Here is a 24,514-nt window from a genome sequence, read left to right as displayed (position 1 = left end):
ATAACAGCAGCACAGACATGTGGCAATGCATAGAAAATGATATCCTCATGTCCAATCCTTACTTACTATACAAGGATTTATCAAGCTGAGTGATCTTCCATCATTTCTCAAGCGCTCAGCTTGTCAAAAACAAGAACTGACACGCCATGTGTGCCAGTTGTGCACTGTAACAAGCAACAAAGTGGTTGAAGGAATGTTTGAATTAATCTCAGCCTCTGGTGAGCAGTTGTGGCTTCATTCTACTCTGTAGGCATGTGAGTGGTACAGACCAAATATTGAGCATTGGGCGAGAGACATTTTTCCCATGAGCAAAATACTCTATGGTGAAGACCTTCAATGTTCATCTTGTTGATCTGACGTTGGCTACTTGAAGATCCCAACAATGGCACTTCTGCTTTACCTTGCGACTGTCAACCTTACCAAAGTTTCCTTGGAGGCTAATTAAATACTAGTAGTTAGGGTGACCAGAATTTTAAAAACTGGGACATTCTCAAAAATAGGAGAAGGACTACAATTTTAATTCAACAGAGCACACAGAATGACAGCGAGCACTAGCATAGAAATACAGAAGAGGCACTAAGAACATAAACAAAATGCAATGGTTAAAGCCAGTGTAAGGCCTGTTAATTAAATTGCTTTCTAGTAAAACCTGCTAATTATCTTTGCTTTGGAAAACAAAAAAAATCACCTCCTGCCTTTTTGAGGTGACCCTCTCTTAAACATATTGTTGCTTTTATTTTCAGGTTCCTGTTCCATAAATATACTGACTACAGCTGTGAGGATTAGGTATGATTATAGCTTAGGTCCTGACGAATCACACACAGATCTTTTTAGGCTACTTAAGTGAGAAACATGTTGACCTTCTCTCATCTAGGCAGTGTAGGGATTTCCAGCCCAGCCTCACACATAGTTGATCCCTAAAATTCAAGGTTCTCCAACTTTTGAATTCATTTTCTGAAAAGAGTAAGACTGACATTATTCTTTCTTCCCCTTTCTTGTTTTTAACCCATATCCGTATTAAACACTTCACTACAGGGTCCTTTTAGTCAATTTTAACAGTTCTCTCAACAATCCCACCATTCTTGCATTTATTCACGGCATTTTTCTACAAAAGATCTCTGGCAAAGAGCCCCTACGAGGTGCCCGTCAGACATTGCAGTGCTGGTCTGATGAGGAGCAAAGCCCGATGATGAAGCATGTCACCTATCGGTGAGTGAGGGCTCTTGTTCCTGACTTAGGTCACCCACAGGAACCGTAACTTGTTCTCCCCTAGACTGAGGTGAAAACATTAGCTGCATGCTCTTTTTGGAACTGTGCATTAATTGTTTTTTGACCCTCTCTTAAAACCAGAACATGATCTAAATCTCCCAAAACCTGCCGGGACAGCTGGTGAAAAATTGGGACTATCCCGGCAAATCCGTGATGCCTGGTCACCCTACAAGTAATTGGCATTGAACACCAAAAAGAGGCTACACGCCCAGATCCCAGACAGGGCCATCCTGACATCCAGATGTCCATTCTTAAATATGACAGATCTCAAAGAGTGTAGTGCAGACAACAGCAACTGTGTCCGTTGACGTAAAGCAGATTATATCCGAGCCTTTAGGCAAACCAGCTTGCAGAAGGGTGCATAAGGCATCATCCCTGGTCAGTTACAGTGATCCAAGAAACCAATGGAGAATCTTCATTGATGACAAACTACACTTCAGGAGTCTCAGAGAAACCCCAAGAGACATACATCGGCTGTCAGGGACCCATGTGAGCCTCTGATGCAAATGCTTAATTTGTGCCAGTGTTTTCCGCTGCTCTGCACTGGCACTTATTTTTCTGCACCAGCAATTATTTACACATGTTGGCTCTCCTAGGCAATATTTTTTTACTACAGCACACATGTTCAGCAATTAAATGTATTACAAAATAACAAAACTAGCTCTTCCAGGCTATCCTAACAGGTGAAGGTGACCTGCAATAGTCAAAATGTCACACTAGTTTAAGTGTGATGGTCAGTAGATAATGCTTGTACTGGCGTTCAGTAGCAGGGGCGGCAGCTTTGGGTGGTACCAGCTGCAGTGGACTATCTTAGGACCTAGAACATAAATATTTACAAACAAAGCACTGCTCATTTGTAACCAGTTGACTGATGCTTGATCAATGGATCTGCTGAAACATAGTCCTGAGATCTCAATGTTTACCCGCTGCCTAGGGAGAGCCTTACACACTTGTTCAAAAGGCACTAATGTGCCTTTGTCATTGTCCATACCTGACAGACAGCAGCTGTGTTATTTAAGCGACATCTCTATGGCCCGGGATTCTACCCATAGGGGTGTCAAGTAGTTATTATAGACAGGGCTGTGAGCAATATGAACACTGACCCTAAATTTCACAGAACAATGAATAGTAAATTAATGTAAACTGTGAGCCGTGATTGTTTTATAACAAATAAACAAGAGACAACTCCTGGCCAGTACTGAAAACCTCATCCCTTAAGTCTTCTGCTGACTTCTTAGGAGAAAGCTTTGTCGTGAAACGGAGGCACTGCACCAATCCAGCCATCATCTATAATTGCTGCTACCAGTACTTAGTACTGTGAATGTGACTTGGAGAAAGAAACTATTCTTGCTGTGAAAAAGACCCCCAAAGTCATGCTGGTTGCTGCTCCAGATGCCTGCTCAATGACACACTGGCAATTAATCTGAGGGATTCAAGGTGCAGAGGATCCAACCTTTTCTGAAATAATAACTACCCACTAACAAACCACTAACTCACTGATTTCTCATGCATGTAACAATGAAGTTGAAAATGTGTGGAGGAATCATCATCTCCATCATCATCACATTTACATAGAGCTTACTATCCATGGGTCCGTTGGCACAGGTCATCTGGGCAAAAATCCTAGGACAGATTTGACTTAAATGCTTTCCTAAAGACCAAGTAATTGGCCATTAGCTTCAGTTGTTCCTCTAGTGCTTTTCAAATGTCTGGACCAAAGGCAGAAAAGGCTCTCTCGCTCTTTCTTTTACATTTTACAATGAGAAATATGGAAAAACTTTCTTCCCTGGCTGCACAGCTCCCTTCTAGGCATGTCAGGGATAATACAATTGGCTAAATAAGCAAGAGCTGATCTATTCTCATTTTTAAAGATCTGGCAGGATAATTTAAAGGTGATCCTGCCCCTGACCTGAAGCCAGTGCAAAGACTTTCTGGCTGTGAACACACGGTACCTTTGGCCCCATACAATGATTATCTTGACTTCCACCTTCTTTACCCTCTGAAGGCACTTGATTTGATAGGCAGGCACTCTGCATACAACCAATTGCATTAGTACAACAGTTAACAGGCACTCCCACTGACAAGAATTTAAGCTTGACGGAGAGACAAGGTGGCATAAATCTGAGTTTGGCCAGCTGGGAAAAACATCTTCCTATCCCTGACTGCATTTATCTGTGGTCTTAATTTTTTGATCTACAGTGGATGGTCTTGCTGTTTTGATCATAAATGGATGGAATAGGAAGTTAAATTCAATTAGGTCCACATTGCTCCCAAATAATATCACTGATTCGATGCTGTGGAGTTGGAGGTGGTGAGTGGTTATCTACTCCTGAACCTAGAAACATTGGAGGATTTTAGGTAAATCAGGGTCTCGTTGGCATATGACTGCACCCTCACAAGAGTGTTATTGGAAATTTGAAACAGAGGGGCTATGAATATTATAAACTGGGCTAGCAAAGGGAAGATCCTTGAGGAACCTGAAAGTGGTTAAGTCCTCTTGGGAGAGGAAGACGCCAAGGGAAAATCTGTATGTTGGAAGGGAAAGGGAATTAACTAGTTAATCATTATATGATCACCATTAAAAACCATGGACAACATATTTAGTAGAATTTAGTGGTCCAGGGTGTCAGATGCCATGATAGGCTAAGTATGTTATGTCATGACCGGCTAAGCATGATGAGAAGAGACCGGTCTCTATCATTATCATATCAAGGGACATCATTCCAGGAAATCAAAACAATACCACTTTTGTTCCCATAATTAGGCCATAAGCCAGGATGAATTGGCAACAAGCAACTGTGTCTGTTCAACTAGGCTTGAAACTGTTTAGCTGTCATGTTTTCCAAGACTAAAGTATTAAGGTTGGGCTTTTTTAAAGTGGTCTAATCAGGACTGTCTTTAGGCATTTGGGGACACTCCTCTCAGTTGTAAACCAGTTGATAAGCTGACAAATTAGTTGTCCAAAAAGAAGCGCATGTGCTTTAAGAAGCTAAGCTAAAGCAGAACTAATATTAGAATGAGAAGGCTTAAGGTTCCCCAAAATGGGATCAGCACATTCTGGTGACATAGGGTGGAGAACGGAAGAGGTGCAGAGTTTTTTTGTATGTCACAGCCACGCCCGGGTGATTTAATTCCTCACAAAGGACCATGGAGGTTACTTTATCATAAAAATGTTGAGGGCTTGTAGTTGAAATAACTAGTTTGAATAGCTTCTTTACTTGGAATTTGATTTTCCTTATTTCATCTGCCCGATACTGACCTCTGTCCTCCTTGAGTTTTATATACATTTTGCAGAGCTGCGGGTAATTTATATTATCCTTATGCATTTATATTTCCTCCAACTCGTCACAGCTGTTCTGTTGGTTTATTTCATGATTGTGAGTTTATCATTAAGCATAGTGAGACTGTATTCTGAATTGTAATGTTTTGGATGCGGCTGATAGATGATTGTTCATGGCACAGGTAAACAACTACAACACAGAGTTGCAGGAGCCCATTGTGTGTTACTAAAATGGAGTTCCTGAGAGAGATGGGACATATCAATGTTAAGAGTGTGTTAAGTTTTCAAATTTTGAGAAGTGCATGGGATATCAATCTATAGGAAGGTGTAGCTTGAAACTGATGCAAATGTGGTCAGAATAGGAAATAGGAGTGATGTTAGTAATCCTTAGGATGGAATTCCCACAAAAATACCATCAAGATGCACCTTTTGGAGTGGGTGGGCTTATGAAAAAATTAAGTAAATCCCAGATCTGCCAAGGAGGATATAAAGAAGGGAGTTATGGAACCAGAATGGGAGTTTACTCATACATTTAAGTAATTTAGAATTACAACAGAAGATGACTTAAACTTGAAAACAGATGCTAAATCTATCAGATTGTTTAATGTGGCAGTGACAGACAACCAAAGAGGTAGAGTGTTTAGAAGTAATGGAGACATTAAAAATGTGATGTTCACAACCAAGAAGTCAACTAGGTGGTTAGGGATGGCAAGATTTGTTTGTATTGAGCACTACCCTTCCCCCACCATTTTGTCTATCTATGTGAACCATGATATCCAGTGGTGACTACATTAGCAATGGCACTCAGCTCCAACAAGTGAACTTTAATTTGATCAGGTAGCAAAAATTGGGTGCGTTGTTGGAATGAGGACTTGACGTTCAAAATGATGAGTGTTATAGGTGCTTCACATGGCACTGTGTACCCAAACCATTTCGGTTTTGGTGAAGTTAAGCATTTTGCTAGCTGACTGGTTCCTATGACCTACTAGAGTTCAGCTACTTAAATGGCCAGAGTCATGTGCTAAATGTTTTTCACAGGTGCAACCTCCTTTTTAGTTCGGCAGGCTCAGATATAGAATTTGCTTCTTGCCACAATATGTGACATCCACCTCAAATTCCGGAAAGCATTAAAACTTTGCTCTTGCCATTCACATTATTTGTATGATACAGAAATCTTTTTAAAAAACAATCGCAGGTATCTGTAGCCACTGTAACGCCAACTTTCACACTTTTCTCACCCTCACATGATGCTCATGCATAGCTACTAGTTTGCCTCACCATGTGTAGAACGAGACTCTGAAACTGATACACCTCACCCGGCACCTACCATATGGACCTAACTACAATCAACAACCTTCAACCAGGAAATTAGGAAAGGTCAATGAGGCACCCAATGTGAGTCGAAACATTTTCACATCTCTTCAGGGGTACAAAGCATTATATAACTTCTAGAATGCAATGCAAAACAAAGGCCATATTAAATCTGCTCAATAAAGTACAAAAGGATGTTCTTGCTCCATCAGGCAAACATATAATAGGAGGTATTGATTCTCTGTAGTATTCTGCGAGTTGACTGGCTCGCGACATCGGCACGCTGAACGTTTATTTTATCGCGCGCTGATCTCATGAACCGAGTTGACAGGGTACGTCCAATTGAGAACGTCGCGAGGTGAAAAACGGCCACGGGTGAAGACAGACGGAGTTTACAGAGGACACGCACTTTTGTGCATGTCGGGTGGTTTCTTTATTTCGCAATAAACTTCGTGAAATTCACTTACCTGTCGGGTGTGCCACCATTCTTTACATTCTCATATTCAGAACATATGTCATTCTATTCATAGTTTTGAATTGCAACTCTGACGACACTCCTCATATAGTTAAAAAATACTCTACTGGTACAGTATTGAGAACATACTTTACAGCATGGTTTCCAGGTATTCACTATGTAAATCCAAATAGTATCCACAGTCATTCACCATGAGCAGGACGTGGGAGATTTTGGCCCTAATTTCTACTTTCCCCATGTTGTATGAATCACATTCTTAGATGAGTTGTTATGCCCACATTTTCTTGGCTTATATACAAAAAATATATACCTAGCCATAGAATTTATTAGCCTTAAAGTAATTTGGCCACAATACACTGGCATCCTTGACTTATATACAAAAAGAATATACCTAGCCATAAAATGTATTATCCCTAAAGTAATTTGGCCACAATATACTGGCATCCTTAAGACATATGCAAATCATTGGCTGGGTCCAAACTGGTGAGCAAAAGAATTGATGGATTAAAGCCAGATCTGTGATTGGGGTGAATGCTTGATTGGTTCTGCATTCTGTCCATCATTTGTGTTTGTTTACTTTTGTCACCCTAATGGCGCCGGGTATGCCCAGATGGGGGTCCTGGGCTCATTATGCCACTGGTTTCAAGCTAGCCTGGCTGATGAAGGGTGATACCCTGAAACTAGTCCCAGGATGCTTGTTTTCCGTCCCGGGAGGACATGGCCTGGTTTTCAGGCTGGACTGTTCCCAAGGGGAACAGGGTCAAGACTGATTTGCATATGGCTGGGTCCAAACTGGGATAGCATGATGAGCAAAATAATTGATGGATTAAATTTGATCTGTGACTGGGAGTGAATGTTTGTTTGGTTTCACATTTCATCCATCTATGGTGTTTGTTTGTTATACACAAGGTAGCTGATTGCAGCAGAAAAATGCAATGTGCCAAGTTAGTTGTAAACACAGTTTTGAAAATGCTACCTCCACACATTGCTGTCCTGTAGGTCTCTCCCACTAAGGGAAATGATCACTGGATGACCAGCGTGTGACCACTGAAAGACAAAGGCTGGAACCATGATGAGTGGATCAGCAGCAGAATGAACTTGTACCCACTTACAAGGAGGAACTACCAACCTTACTTAAGAGATAGAGTGGGGGGTGACCCAAGGGTTTTATGGTCTTCCCACTGAGCTATATCAAACAGCCTCTGATGTTTTACTTAACAGATTGCATGAGGTGTGTGTATCTTAAGGCATTGGACACATTATACCTCCCAGACTCAGTGAAAGAAGGCTTGAACTTCAAACATTATTCATCATGTTAAAAACACTGAAAAGAAAAATGAGGATTTCAAAAAGAAATCATTTGTAAATACATGTGAACTAACTGGATAGAACTACAAATCCCTTACTACATGATTTCTCACTTCCACTACATGGAGCTCAGACTTTTGAAACAAGTATGTGGAAAGCAAAGAAGGGCTCTTTCTTCTTTGATGAAACTACCAGACTGGTTGGGTTGGGTTTACCTGATGATGGGCTTACACTAAATAAAAATAAGTACATTGAAAAATTACTTGTCGAATGCCAACTCTTCACTTATTGACGTTTGTGAGCTACGTGCATGTTTCTACATATATATAAAGTACACTAATGCACAAATAATCTACAGTTATGGTTGCACATTAAAACCACTAAACTTCAGCAATTAAGATTGGCTCTGCTCTACATAACCTACACAACAGCCTTACAAAATAGAACCCGCATTCCAAATGTAATGCCCTTTACTTCACATTTGATGTATTGTCAATCTCCACAGTCTCTCCCCTGCAAACGATTTCCTCCTCTTATTGAGCAGTGGTCCTGCAACCTCCTTCTCAGACATGACTCTTAAGTCTAAAATAGTAATCGATAGCAGTGGCAGCTTCTCAGCTCTCTGGAAATAGTAGATATGCCTCATCTTGTACCTTTTGATCGGTTGAAAGTTTACATGATGTTTCAACCAATGGAAACCTCACAATGTTCTTTGATTTGTCAAATGGCTGTGGACTGTGCTGCAAATTTGCGAACTTTAAAAAAAGTCATGCTGTCGGCGCTAGACGTGCTGCAGACTTGTGTTTGTGAGCTGCACATTTAAAAAAGTTTGAATTCACTAACAATGCAACCCCTAAACATAATGTGCCCCTAGGCCCTTTCTGAACAAAATATTTAATGGAACATATTGCATTTTTTATACTTTAAAGGGTGCAGCGAACATGTATCCTCAAACTCTGTAAAGAAGTCATGAATTAGATCCAATGTAGATCCTTGAGTTTCAACGTTTGCAAACGCTGTCCAAAGTGCAGAGTTTACAACCTACAACACAAGATCCACAATGAGGTCAGTAGTTTTAAAGTTAATGTACTTTGCAAGGAGTATACAAACTACAGCACAGAATCCAACATAGATCCACAAATTGTATAGTTTGTGAACTTGGTACACAGTGCGCAAACTATGAGACGTGTGCGGGCATCTGTCCCTGCCAGACTTTGCGAAGTAGATTTGGGGGATCCTTGCTGACACACAATATTTTTATTGTTAGAATAGGTGGAGGCCATTTTGGGGGTCTCATCTAGGCCTGGGGAGGTCAGGATGTGCCCACCTTGCTGCGTTCAGTGGCCTACATTTGTTGGTGTCAGGAAGTGGGCACAGTGTCCAATGGCCTTTAGTGACAGCCTGAGCACACATTTTTGTGTTGTGGCAAGCGAATCAGAGTATTCAGGTCCATGAACTTGTTTGTGATTTCACAGACCTGAAAACAATGACAGGAGAAAAAGCTCACTCCTCCATTGAGGTTTCTTTTTGGTTTTTAATTTGGAACCACAAACTGTCCTCAAGCCCAGATTTGAGGACAGTTCACAAGCAAAATGTCCAGATATTTGTATAATTTAATCTTTTTAAGCCCATCCACACATTTCTTGTAATGCTGATTCCTGAAAAACCACCGAATGGATTTACACCACATGAAACAAAGCACACTTCTGAGTACAGTTCTATTTTCATGGCACATTTGATGTCATTTCATTCAGTGTGTGTTTTTCTAAAGTAGCACAAGGCAAGGTTTTCCCACTTTATCCTCATCTCTTGAACAGATCTGCTGTAAGCTTACCATTCCGAACCTAAACCAGATTTATGTTTTTCGAGATTTTCATGCAGATCCATCAAATGGTGCTAAAGTTATAGGCAAGATAAAAAAAAATATTTTCAATGGAAACAACTCTGATCTAAAAATCTATAAGATATCTTATATATTCACTAAAAAACAAAGGTTATAGTAACATTAGAGTTAGGTATGGTAATATGCAAAGGTTAAGGTAACGTAATAGTTAGGTGTAAATGTCAGTTAAAACATACCATTTTAAACTGACAAGACCACAGAAATTCACCAAGTATAGTTATCCCAAGTCCCTATAGCTTGTGCCCTAAAGTAACTATAAGTCATGCCCCCGCCATGCACAAGGTTTGTCATCAATAATGTCAGGTCAGCTGTTATCAGTAGTGTTATCAATGATGTCATAGAACATGTCATGAGTGATGTAATATGTGACTCTTAAGCAGTGCATGGCGAGGGCACAAGTTATAGTTACTTTAGGGCACGGCCTTCATCCAATGTGTGGCATGGGGTTGGCCACAGGGCCTGGCCTGTAGCAAGTCTCTGTGTCCAATGACTTGTAGTCATCCTCTGGCCATGCGCAGTGTGGGGCTGGCTGCAGGGCCTGTCCCCAACCACCCCACTGCGCACAAGCCATGATCAGCAGGTGGTTGGGCGCAGAGTGGAGGTTGGGCGCCAGGCCCTGCACCCAATCTCCCAACCCCCACTGGCAGGGGGGTGGGGCACAGGGCTTGGCACCCTAATCCCATCAGTGCGCATGGGTGACTATATGATGTTACAATGTAAAGGGTGTTGTTTTAAGTAGAGCAGGCTTACTGACTTTGCCAAAGATGCAACACACCAAAATATAAAAAGGAACCCAAATGGATTTATGCCACCATATAAACATACATGAAACACATCTATTTTCTGTGTCAAAAAAGAAAATCACCAATAATTGTAATCAAATGTACATTTCATTAAGTCACACAGTGCGATGTTTACTAAAAGTGATTGGGACTGATTCACAAAGATAAACATACACTTTTCTATAAGTTTACAAATGTTGTGGTAACTTTACTGCTCTTTGGTATTCACAAACTTTGAGTGTTATTTCACTACTTGTAATTCTACTAGTAGTAAAATCACACTTGTAAAATTACTAGTAGTAAAATTGCACATATAGTTCATAAATACTAAAACAGTAGTGAAGTAAACATACACTTTTGTGTAAGTTCACATGTGCTGTAGTAACATTACTACTGTAGTCACAATTTCCGAGTGTAATTTTAATACTAGTAATTTCATAGTAGTCAAATTACACTTTGAAAATTACTAGTAGTAAAATTACACTCATAGTTCATGAATACCAAACCAGTAGTAAAGTTAGGCAAATATACACGTTTGTGTAAGTTTACATTTGCTGTATTAACTATAGTAATGTTTGGTATTCACAAACTACAAGTGTAATTTTTCTATTATTAACTTTACTAGCAGAAAAATTACACTTATAAAATTGACAGTAGTAAAAGTTTAACAAAATGAATAAACTTTTATTAAAAAAGAAATCAACATGTCCTTGAGTCTTTTTAACAGGTTTCAGGCTACAAAGTGCATCCATAGAACCAATAACAAAGGGGCTCTGCACTCCTGATGAAGAGAATAGAGCTCCAGCTAGGAATGCTTTAAAAAAATGGTAAGCTTTCCTAGGGTTATGGATTTAATGACCCAGGAAACGTACTGTTTTTTCTTATAATGTTGCAGAAAAGAGGTTGGGGGTTGCTGCACTACATGCAGCCCTGCAACAACATCAAAAAAGGCTTGGTGGTGCCCTTGCCTCTTCTAGGGGAACCACCATGCTCCATAAAAAATATGTTAAAAAAGCCTTGAAGACATTGTGAGGCACACCTTGGGGTACATTGAATAATAATTGAGCAGCAGGTGCTTCCCTCCACCTTCTGCTCTCCTGCCACTGTGGCTCAATTAAGTTTCCAAGAGTAGAAGTAGGGGAGTAGAGGAGAATAGCACCCTTCTGCATGACATAAGGGCCCGGGAGGGAAGCTTGAGAAGACTGTGCATAAGAATTGGATTTTAACACTTGTCTCGGAAGCAGCCAGGCGTGCTCATGACCCTGAATCTATGGACTTACTTAGTGCTTCTCATTCTTGAAGGTCCAGGCTCCCATCACTCTGTGAGGCTCAGGATCATCCTGCAGCGAAGGCGCCAGTATAGAGATTGGAAGCAGAAAGCTTTTGAGTTGTGGGTTCCCATAAGTACAAGTGAGTAGGTTTTGGAAGGCATCCCTAGGTGTGAAGACGTGCACTATCCTGCCTCCTTTTAAAGTCCCAGGATCATTATCAGTGTTCGAATAATTTATTAGGCTCCACAATGGCAGCAAGAAAGCTTTGCTCTGAAAGATTAATATCAACAAAATCTTGCAGGAAGACAAAATATAATCCACTATGATCTAATTCCCTTTAATTAAATGTTCCAAAAGGTATTGCGCCGGATGTATGATGGAACAATGCATGTGCCAACCACACATGCCTGAACAATGCAGTCGGAACAACGACTGCGTTGTTTCCACGAATGCCTTTGCAACGCATGCCTTTACAACAATTTTTTGCTGTAAAGGCATGCCTAGTAAAGGCATGTGTGGAACGGCATGCGTGGTTTTTCGTATGCAAACCCCCCCACCTGCCCTAAAAATACAACTACCCCGACCACCCACCAGCCCTAAAAATAAAACTACCCCCTACTACCCCTAAAAACTACCCTGATATCCCCACCGAACCCTGAGCCCTAAACCCTACCCGACCCCCCACCGCCCTAAAAACAACTGACCCCACCCCAAAAATAAAAGTACCCCAACCCCTAAAAACAAAATTTCCCCGACTCCACACCCCCACCCTAAAAAGAAAACTACCCCGACCCCCCCTCCCATCCCAAAAATAAAACTACCCTGACCCCCCACCCACCCCTAAAAACTACCCCTATACTCCCACCCACCCTGAGCCATAAAACCTACCCCAACCCCTCACCCACCCTAAAAACAACTGACCCCTACCCCAATAATAAAACTACCGTCCCCCCTAAAAACAAAATTACCCCGACCCCCGCCCCTGAAAACCCACTCTAAATACAAAATTACCCCACCCCTGCCCCTAAAAACAAAATTACCCCAACCCCCACCCGCCCTAAAAACCATAGTAGCCCGACCTCCCACCCCTGCACTTTATAAAAAAAAGTAACCCATCCACCCCACCCGTAAAAATTACCCTCAACCCTCTCCCAGCCCCACTTACCTGACCGCGTCCTACCCAGACCCCCACCCCCTCACTAAATACAAAATTACCATGACCCCCTAACCCTGCCCTTTAAAACCCAAATAAATACAAAATTACCCCGAACCCCACCCCTGCCCCTAAGACCCCCCACCCACCCTAAATACAAAACTACCCCAACACCCCGCCCCTAAAAACCCGCCCCCTGCTCCCGCCCATAAAAACAAAATTAAGTCCCTAAAAATCCACCCCCAACCCGCCCTAAATACAAAATTACCCCTACCCCCCACCGTGCCCCTAAAAACAAAATTCCCCTGACCCCCACCCCAAAAACATACCGACCCCCAGCCCCACTTACCTAACCGCATCCTCTCCCGATGTGCGTTGTTCAGCACATCAATAGTTAAGGCAGAGAAAAAGGAAGTCATTATTAACGCAACCATGTTTTCACATGCATTAACAATTGCATTGTGGTTCCGGAGTCATTATTCAGGATGTTTACTTATTGTGCCTATCCCAGTGTACTTTTCAAAATCGGGGGGAAAAATTGGGTCGGCCCCTCTCCTAATTTTTTTCACACCCAACCGCTGAGGTTAGACATTTTCAAGAATTTAAAACTTAAAATGTTTTGACTGTGATTAGAGAGCCTCTAATTGAGGAAATTCCTATTTCTGAGCCTAGGGCTATCAAACCGTCCATTGCTGCCACTACACTGACCAACACTGATATTGATTTTAACAGCAAATCTGTATGCGTTGAAAAACGCAATCAGCCACATTTCACTCTTGTAATTATTCAAAGAACATTGATGAAAGTGTTCAGCAGAACCCCTAGTTTTGAATTACCTCCGATTTTACCTCCGATTTTTACCTCCGATTTTAGCGCTATCTGGTTCACCTGTTATTGAACTGAATTCTTCTTGTAATTTTCCTGATAATTATGTGAAATATTCAGAATCACTGAAAAGTTTGGTGAGAATGTGCTCATCTATTTTAGCTTTACTTGAACAGTTTGCCAATAATGTGAATCATATTTTAGATGTTCTTTCTGCAATCCATCACGATTTAGTTCATAAGGAGGGCAAGATACTGGATAATGGCTCACCCGAATTTAAGTTTAAATGCAGATAAAATTCCAGCAGCTCATCTAAAGTGGTCCTTGAAGATCATTGCCAAATACCTCCGTTGAAGACTAGGGACTTTGGGATAAAAGTAGGTCAGCCTAATAGTGTCAAAAAGAAAGGAAAGAGCTCTGTCAAGGAAGAGGGATCTCAGATTACTCTTCAAAATATATTCTTGAGGAGCTCTCAGATGTAGTACCCTCCAAAGACGTCTCCAGGAACAATGCAGGATATAAAGTTGCTGTGTTTCCATGCTTCCTGAGAAGAAAGAATAGACAAATCCCAAATGTGGAAGACCCCTATAAAAAACTGGGAAAAAAAGGCAAAGGATACAAAAAAGTGAACAAAGAAATTAAGGTTTACTCCTATCCCAGTACTAGAGGCCACTCAGAAGGTAGTGGAAAAAAGCGGTTTTGGCCCGCTGCCACTGTCCTTGGACATTCAAAATATTCCTGCTAATAAATTGACTTTATTGTCGCATCAAGATTGCCCCAACCACCCTGTGAACTCAGATTGAATAAGTTATTATATCAGATTTAATAATCATATATTCTCTCAGCATACTTGCACAGACTAAGGTGTTTTCTAAAAACACAACTGTGAAACCAACTGAAAGTTTAAAGCATTCTTCTGGGAAAAATCCTGATTATTACTGTTATGTTTCGCTTATTCTAGATTTTATAATCCTTTTTTATATTCAGGCAATGCCATTGAATAAATTGTTTCTCCTGAACTACCTGTAGGGCACCGAAGTTCTTATAAGCATTGACAATGCCAATAGATCTGGCTTTAAAAGAATGTTGTGTGGTAATGTTAAGAATTGCAAGTACATAGCGGGGAAATTGATATGTATTTGTGCAGAAGCAAAGTTAATATTGGTGTAGGTTAAAAGATCAGGTAGCAGTTGCACTGTCACGACAAACCTAAGAATTCAGATAGGTCAACGACTGCCCTCCTCCCATCTGTGCTTTTGTCAAAGAAAAAAACTTTACATATTCTAGTTATCTAAGACAGTTTAAGAACCTGTGTGTGCCCTTGAACGTTTAACCTCAGGCACCTCGATAAATAAACAAAATGATCACAGGTGTGTGAAAAGCCTGTAAATTTTTTGTCTAAGCACATAACTTCAGCCCAATGAAAACATGTACTCCTAGCTCCTAACATGTGGGCAGGGACAAAGCCCCTCTCCTTGTGTTTTCACCTAATTGTCTGGCAACAGCTGCGCTGTCAAGCAAGACCATGAAAATGGTGAACAGTCGAAATATAGATATGGTTCACATTTTGCATTGTATTTGCATTGTCCTTATCATTGCCCAGCCTATAATCTTCCCCAGGTCCTTTCAACGCAGTCAGAGAGCTCGTGCTTAGTTGTCCAGATATCAGTCCTTGTCTAACCTTATTTGCTGATGCTTCAGTCACTCTTGATTCCTCAACGGATGAAGCCATCAAATCCCGTGAAGATGTGGAGGCATCCTTAATCTTATTGGGGGCGGGGGGCACTAACCTTCTCTACTTCAGTCTCTTTTATGCTAAATGCTCCCCTACCTAATCCTCTAATGGGTGGGGGTAAGTCAAGCACTGTACCTGTCAGGAGTTTACTATCTCCAGAACTTTTGCCATAAGTACAAAAAATTATCACAACTGTGAAAATACTGTGCACAGTAAAAATAAATGAGAAGTGAACTTAGTTCCGCCTAGTTCCTGCTCTCTTCGACCTCTACTTCTACCAGTGCCTCCCAGTGGATGACACGAATGGCGTTTCTCTGTGTTGATAATGCTAAGTTTTTGCTGTGAGAGACTGAAAATGAGACAGTATTACAGGAGGCAGGTCACCTAGGGTGTCCTTGGTAGTTCTGCGAACCATCAGCCTCAGAAGACAAAGGCCTCAGGCCCCTTCCTCGAGGAAACACCCACGGATAAGATAAGATATTAATGGCTCTCGGAGTTTCAAAACCACATGTTTTTGCCGCTGACCAAGTGTCACCCTCCAGCCTAGGTGCAGACTTAAGTGCGCAAATAAATCAGTGTGGCAATTTTACAAGTTTTTGCAAACAATTCTGTTTTTCGTTTTGTCTGGTGACAGCGGCCCCTGCCCGGTGGGTGTGTTTGCACGAACTGCCAGGTCATTGAGGGTTAGCCAGCAAAACTATAATCAGAGTTGTAAACAACCTCGCGACCGAGTCACATTGCAATGACGGGGCGGCCCCGACTTCCACTAATTCCTTTCAAGATTGATGCTGAGTCACTGTTTTGTTTGCAGCGTTACAAAGTGCACAGAAACCTGCTCGAGCATAATCTTTTCTCCAAACTAAGTAAAACAAAACAAATTCCACCATAAAAGGAAGACAAATACTGTCATATTCTAAGGGCATAAGAGTTGGCATATCATCTCAGAACCACTAAAAGACGTACCACACGAAAACATCTTTTGCTAGGGGTTTCTAACCACTTCCTATACATGGATCTGATTCACTAATACGTGATAGCGGAAGTGACGTCACGCACACCGAGGCTCCTGAGATGACCGACATAATCCCTTTTCCTAACCTGAGCCTCGCAACAAGCTATTATTTGATTCTGAGGGGCGCGGGCAAATGCGTTGGGTTGGCTCAGTGAGTTGAGTTGTCCTCGAACCAATGGCGTAATTACAAGTTCAAATACCAGCAAGACAAGCTCGTCCTTCTGAAGTTAGTAAATTGGATACAAAAATGGGTAATAGTGACATTTGTTGTTTACAGCGCTTAGTGCAGAGGTGCACTATGAAGTGCTACACAAAAACCGTTATTATTATGTTAGTTTTAGGAAATTGAAGCGACAAAAAGTAAACAGGTATCTTTGTGGACGTTTTTAGGGTCGAGCACGCGCAAGCGCTTTGAACCATGTTGTAATCTCTGTGTGGGCTTCCAACCACGCCCATGTCATGCTAGTCACTTTCATTAGTTTATGGGCTTGCTCTTTGAAAATCGATTGCTTCCATTTGTGAAAGGCATGCATATGTCATGCTTTTTCCAGTGTTTAGCCCTCCTCGAGCGCACCGGTAAACTACTGAAAACATATGAGGCTCTGTGTTTTCAGCTGGTTTCTAGACTACTTTATCTTTTCATTTCCTGCGCAGCGCGATCTCGCTGGGCAGAAGTTGAGCGCTTTGCATGACATCACCCCTACATGAATAATTGCACTTTTGCTGATAAGTTTCACTGTGATCAAACTTCTGTTTCCTTTTCCGTATCTCCTTCATGCTCATGGCAACCATCGGCTCGCATATGTGAAACTGTTTTACTTTTCATTACTAGTTTATGTGGCAAGAAAAGTCCGGTGAGGAGTTTACAACGCTTATAGCTCTAACGCGAGCAAACGCGAGACCCGTTGCATTGCAAATGCTTGTTTTACTTTCTGTTCCCACTGCTGTCTTTCTCACCTCTGAGACCAGCCCTGGGCAGTGCCCCAGTACCAAAGGAAATGCGGTGGTGGCAGTTCCTACCCCTGTCTACCTCAACTTGATGTCCATGCTGCTTCCCATAAGGTATTCATGCGGATCCCTTCAGAAAAGTGCACATCGTGTCTGACTCCCGTGCTTGCCCACACGGATCCATTAGCAGTTGTGAAAGTAGCACTTTTTATGATAACCAATGAGTGTAATGCTCCTCGAATGATAACGGGGAACAGAATGCACAGTGTTCAGGTACAGAGTTTAAAATCACAGAACTGCCAATCCGATTGCTTTTCAGTAATGGGAATGTAAAGTGTAGACGAAAGCATTTGTGCACCATCGACTGTGCAAGTGAACCTGCCCCAGCTTTCCTCGTTCATTCGCAGTCATTACCCTTTTCCTGGTATTATTCAGACAGTGCACGGACGTCAACCAGTCACCAAGGTTAACGCACTAGAATCAGTGCAAACGGGGGTTACAAAGGGTTCTTCAAAGCCAGCCAGCTCTTCAGAGCTTTCCCTTGGTCTATGACATTGCATAAGAAAGACACCCCTAAAGCAAACTAAAGGTACAGCTCTGAAAATAAAATGACCCTCGGAGAAGCACTGGGAGTGTAGTAAATAGTATAGTACATCTAGACAGTTTCCTCAGGGGTGGTGTAAGACTCAAGGCGCAGGCTTGCAGAGATGGGAAACGGATGCTAGCCTAGCGCTTACTTTAGGTTCCAGTTCACCAGTACTTAGCAATCATTTTCCTTACCTCAGGGAACTTTTTGCTGTTTAAATATTCGGTAATGGAAGGGTCAAAGTACTTGGCGTAGCCCTCGTTCAGACTGTAGATCTTCCCTTTCTTCTTTATTTTCACATCTTTATCCACCAAGATAAACTCCCCCAGAGCCTGTGGATCTCAAAATAATAAAACAGTTCAGAGGAATTATAGGTTACATTTTAATGACATGCTTTAGACTGGTTTGTCCCTGCCCCATCATCCACCCTGATGACATTCTCAATCATCTGCCTTTGGCTTTGTATAGAGCTCAGTTACCTTGGCTAGGTTTGTGCTCTATCAGTTCCACATGCACACATACATAATCTACTCTGAAAGTGACAGTGCAAGTGCCACAGTGTATCACAAGTGTTAGTGCACCCAGGGAGAGCCCAGTGAAACAAGGTAGCAACGTGTTGCTCCTCTCGAATATGGTTTGGACTGCAGATCTGACGATCTTCGGAAGAGGACATTTTCATCACCCAGACAAGGTGTTGATAGCAAGCACCTTGGACAAACTGACATTTCTTTAAAAAAACATGGAAACGTGAAAAAGACCTCTAATAGGCAATATGTCCCTTTGCAGCAGGCTACTGCTTCCTCACTCAGTACCTCCTACAATATTATCTGCATCCTTTGATTTTGGTTTGCTAATATGTCACAGTAACTCTATAAGTATTGGTAATAAGAAAGACCAGGACCACCCACAACAAATAGACTCATGGAACACCCCCATAAGAGTTGGACGAAAAAACACCTAAACAACATCCCCACAGTGTACTGGATCTCTGTCCACTGGGACTGCGAAAAACATGCATACTGGCAGAATCAAGAGTCTTGCTGAACCCTCAAAGAGTCAGTTTACATAACAGGTGACTTCCACACACCGCTACATATCACTCACTGGTCACCAACATGGATTTGATATAAGGTTGGAAGTACCACTCAGACTCCTTGAGAACACCCCCTCCCTCTGACACTGCCTCGAACATGCAGACTCACGCAGCACACAGGTTACATGATGCGACTCCCATGGACCACTTGCGCTTTGTGACATATTATCAGCGGAATCTTCTGAAGGATGCAAGACCCACCCTCACTTTTATGAATATCTAACAATGGCAATGTCAAGCTCATTTAAACTGTCTGAAAACACAAACTAAAGCCATGTTGAAGGGCATCAGATGAGTAACAGTCATGGTGTCTGTTCCGGTGCCCAATTCCGCCACATGCAAACAACAGCTGTAACTGAGACCCCAAGAGTACCAAGAAGCCGAGCAACTGTCTAACTCTGCAGTACTCAAAAATGCATAACATAACACATGTAGGTAAACCACTGATGTTTGTTTGGGATTCTGAAGTCCCTTTCTGTCTTCATTTCTCTAGTCTCGCTGACTTTACAGGGTACAGAAAAAATCCCCATAAGGCTGCTTTTAGCTCTATCACCAGCTTTCTTTCTAAGTCACAGCATGATGTAACCCCTTGGCTAACAAGGCAGTCCGTACGACAGAAGCAATGCACATTGCTGTGCTAAAAGTTCTAACTTGTTGGCAAAATAACCATCTTCTCCATACATAACTCTTGCTAAGAATTGCAGCTGATGAAAATGGTACAATTGTCTTGCACAGAACAGTGCATTGGGTGGCTTGTGGTATTAATGGAGCAACTGTTAAATCCACATAAAAATCTTCTGGAGGAATTTCATTTGCCAGGTGCTTTGTTTTTTGGAAGAAATTCCACTCATAAATTCTCCAGATTTAGCACAGCCTGTAGAAAGTGGAAGATTTCATGTAACTTCTCTACTCTAAATTCGGCTCTTACTATTATGTGTGTTACACCTCAACTCTAAGTTAGGCTCTTAGGGGCATATTTGTACTTGTTTTGTGCCAAATTTGCGTAATTTTTGTTTTACGCAAATTCGGTGCAAAACGAACTCCATATTTATACTTTGGCACTAGACCCATCTAGCGCCAAATTTATGGAGTTAAAGTCATTTTTGGGACGTGGAAACCTACTTTGCATCAATGAGATGCAAAGTAGGCATTCCTGTGTAAAAAATTACTCTATGGCCTTAGCGCAATATTTATCCCCCTGTGCTAAAATCATGCACAGGAGGGAGAAGGGGTCAAAAAATGCTGCAAAGCTTGCTTTGCACCATTTATTAACGCCTGGGTCAGGGCAGATACTAGGGGACCTGTGGGCCTATTTCCATGTGGAACACCATGGAATAAGCCCACAGGTGCCCTCTCCAGGCCCCAGGGACACCCCCACCCAAACCAGAGGGACAGCAGAGGATGGAGGACCCTATCCCAGGTAAGTATAGGTAAGTACAGGTATGTTTTTTTGTTTTTTTAAGTGCCATTGGCGGCCCTGAAATGGCCCGCCTACATGGCACTGGGTGCAATGGCCATGCCCAGGGGACTCTGGTCCCCTGTGCTGGCCATTGGGGTGGTGGGCATGACTCCTGTCTTTTCTAAGACATGAGTCATGTGGTATGGATAGTTTTGCATCAGAAAATGACTCTAGGCAGGTTAGTGTCATTTTTTTACTCTAACCTGCCTAACGTCATTTAAGAGTGCAAAACCCCCTTCTTCCATACCGCTAGCCCCACCCGACTAACATCATGTTTTTTTTTACGCTAGCCTACCCTTTGCACCAGCTTGCACCATTTTATAAATATGGTCCCGGGGTGGTGCACAGAAATGGTGCAAGCTGATGCTAAACTTTTTGGTGCAAAACTGCGTTAGTGCAGTTTTGCACCAAAAAGTATAAATCAGGGCCTTACTGTCTATGTAACGCATATTCAGCGCAATTTGCATGTGAGAAGCACAATTAATTATGCAGCACCATCTGGTGGAGCTGCTCAAAGGGAATACTCCCCGTAAATATTCTATTTTGTCCCTGAAAACAACAATGTATAATACCCTTTTGTTTAAACTTTTTCAAAAATAGACACATTGTTTATACCGAGTCAATTAACTTCAGTCATGTCACAGGTAGAAGCTGCAGTCTTATGAAACAAGTGGAATGAGCACTGGCTGCAGTTCATTCAATGCAGGGAACCCAAATGTGATCCCTGGCAATTCACTGAAAAGTTGCAAGTACCCATCTGATGAATTTCATCAAGTTTTGCATGTTTTACTATCACATATGGACTGATTCTGCCTTTCATACCAATTTGTCATAATCATAACCCTCATTTACCAGGAATGTCCAACATATGCCTGGGATTTGTTCTATGACTACGCAAGGGGTTGTCATATTTAAGTCATGTATTCCCACAATATGCCAAAGATGAGCACATTAGTTAGGGCTGCCGTTGTATCCACCATAATTTCAAGATATCCCACAATGTGTCAACAATGGGCACAAATTTGCCAGGGCTGTTAATGTGCCACGGATAGCCACAATTATGTACTTAAAGAATACTCACAAAAGAACAGGGATGGGCACCAGCATGCTACATCCACTGTACGAACAAGGATAGCCAGATGTGTGTGAAAATTGCCCTCAATGTGCCACAGATGTGCACGAATATGCCGCAGCCACCGTTGTGATAGACATGTAAAAAGAATGTCAGATATGGAAACAATTTGTCTAGAATGTGCATAAATGTGCTGGGACCACCACTATTATTTCAAGAATCCCAATCATATGTTTAAGGAAGGCATCCTTTTATGAGTTATATACAAAAAGGTACACTGTTCCACACGTGCTCAAATAGCCTAGGGCACCCGAGGTGTCAGGAGCAAGAGCCCTCAAGCATCATAATGGATGACTGGCATCATCATTGGGAATTGCTCCTCGCCAGGCTGGCGCTGCAACGCCTGACGGGCTCCCCTAAGAAGGGGGGCACTCAGGCGTACTGTTCTGATGGTTGCTCGTAAGTTTAACCTGATCAGACAGATATGCCTATATTCAGGCACCAGCATACGCTCGGAGAGAATGAAATGTAAGAATAAAATTGGTTATTCATCCCAAAAAATATTTCATAACTTTAATCAATATACTGGGATGAAGACCAAGATTAAAATCAAAAAGAAAGTAATAAACTGAGTGTTGATGCTCAATTACTCTCAAAGAGCAACAAACTAACGGGGACTATAATTTTATACCCTCAGGTTAGGGTCGACATGTTTCGCGTCGTATGGTCCCACAGGATCCAGTGACGCTTCATCAGGACCAATAGGAAAATTTTATATCAATTCTTCTCCAATTAAAAAAAGAGGAAGGTGACGGAAATTAAATATATATACCGGTCACTTACACTTCAAGTAAACTGGCTATGTCACTGTCAGGTCGCCCTAGGGGACAGAGAAGGGTTTTGTCAAAAACAAAAGTATATACATACACCTAATAATACCTCTTATTGTGAATATCATGGTGTAGTTGTGCTATTCTCATAAGGTGGATCAAACAGTCATTAATGTAGAGAAATGGGCTTACCATCCCCCAATCAGGAAAGGGCTCCTTGAGAGGCACGTTTCGGGGACTTGGAAACACACTGCCTATTGGTAAATATAAGTCATCAACAAGCACAAAATTATCATGTAACCAATTTACACAGATCGTATGGGTGGCACCACGCGCTCTATTGAGGGTGCGCAACATTAGTGAGACCTAATAGGTGCCACTCACAACAACATGAGTAACACAACAAATTGGGTGCGTCAAAAGTGTTAGTAGAAAACATTAAATGCAGGTACTCCGTATGAGGTTAGTAAAAGTCAGTGCAAACACCGTAAGTGCCACACAAGTAAAAGCAGATGTCAAAAAATGTGCCCACATTAGTGTATTCAAAAATTATTAACTGGCGTCTCTATGTCGTATTGACAGTTATAGCAGGTTATTGGCAAGATTGCGGGAGCACTAAGACAAACGATGCACCAAGAAGTAAAACAATGGGCGATATTATTGGCGTATCTCAGCTCGAAGAACGAGCTCTCGAATCACAACAGCATTACTCACGTCTGTATGCCAGGTCCGTCACTGAGGACCTACCCTCCGAAGCGGCGTCTCGCACAAGTGAGAGGCGAGCGCCGTCGGAGCTCAAAAAGACGCTGCGGACCCGGAAGCAACTCTGTTTCCCTGGGTCTCGCGCGTCTGAGGTCGTGGAAAGGGAAGAAGGACTCCCGAATCCACTATCAACACAAAAGATGGACTAACAGTGTCGTATAATAACAGTTCACAGACAACTCATTCTTAAACCCTCATTAAGTGTATAGACCCGCCTCTCCTATTTCAATTGAAGGTGCAGGTCCTCAAAATTACAAAAAAACGTTGGGAATGAGTCGCACTCATAATAATTGAAGTAATAAAAGGGGAAGTGTTCTCAGGTCTATTAGTACCAGCTCTTGAACCATCATTAAGTTCACAGACACGTGTCTCCTTCTCCAATTGCAGGTGCAAGTACTCAAAATTTACAAAAAAAGTCGGGAATGAGTGATACTCGTTAGATTTCAAGTTCTAAAAGAGGAGTGTTCTCAGATCAATAATACCGGAAAAGTAAAGTAAGCTGAAAAAAATTATCAGCAAAATATTTTTATTAAATAATGTGAGCATTTTGTGATTAGTTTAAAAGCCAAATCATGCCAGTGAAGTCCAAGGTATGTCATCGTTCAAACCATGTGAATTAGTGCCTAATTTAAAAACCCATCTTTGTTCTGTTCTGAAAAGATGACCAGTATCGTACGGGCGGATTTTAGGTGCCTCTATTACCACCCACCACATATCATCAGGCGTGTGTTTAGCCTCCAGAAAGTGCTCACTAAGTTTGGTAGTGATTCTGTTACAACAAATGTTACTCCTGTGTTCGTTAATACGGGTTTTTACTGGCCTTGATGTCATACCAATGTAACGTAAATCACAAGGGCATGTAATCATATAGATACAGTTCCTGGTGTTACAATTGGTATGTTTCTTGAGGTGCCAGGTCCCAATCGGATTTACAACTATTGATGTGAGGTGTTTGGTTAGGGTACAAACGTTACAATTGCCACAAGGATGGTGGCCTTTAACAGGTGGAAGGTCCCATAATGTTTTCTGCTTCGGGACATCAAACGCAAGCTGTGGACGGGTATGTATTACCATATCCTTAATATTTGACGTGCGTTTGAATGCAAAAAGAGGTCTGGAGATGTTACTACCACTACTGGTCAAAATAGGCCAACGTTTGTTAATCAATCTCTTAATAGAGTTGGATAGGGGTGTGAAAGTAGAGACACACGTTATCCTAGTTTGGGGTTCTTGTCACTGGTCATTAATAAGGCTTCCCTATTATTATTCCTCGCCCTTTTGCGTGCTTGATTAATTATTCTTGAAGGGTAGTGTCGTTCCAAGAGTTTCTCCTGAAGCGAATCAGCCTGATGGTTGAATTCATGGGATGAACTGCAGTTCCGTCTGAGCCGTAGGAATTGTCCTACCGGAAGATTATCTCGTAGAGCTTTTGGATGATGA

The 24,514-nt window shown here is 41.9% G+C and overlaps 1 protein-coding gene across 1 annotated transcript in view; it reads right to left on the bottom strand.

The window, feature by feature from the left end:
* LOC138287567 (fructose-1,6-bisphosphatase isozyme 2) overlaps positions 1-24,514 on the bottom strand; it is a 260,398-nt gene that overhangs the window by 148,422 nt on the left and 87,462 nt on the right. Inside the window, exon 5 of the mRNA XM_069228127.1 lies at positions 18,053-18,190. Within this exon, the coding sequence (XP_069084228.1) occupies positions 18,053-18,190 (138 nt within the window). The remainder of the gene's footprint in view (positions 1-18,052; positions 18,191-24,514) is intronic.

This window comes from Pleurodeles waltl, chromosome 1_1 (assembly GCF_031143425.1).
Source record: "Pleurodeles waltl isolate 20211129_DDA chromosome 1_1, aPleWal1.hap1.20221129, whole genome shotgun sequence".
NCBI lineage: Eukaryota > Metazoa > Chordata > Amphibia > Caudata > Salamandridae > Pleurodeles > Pleurodeles waltl.
Note: the sequence above shows the minus strand (reverse complement) of the source record. Positions and strands in the feature narration are given on the sequence as shown.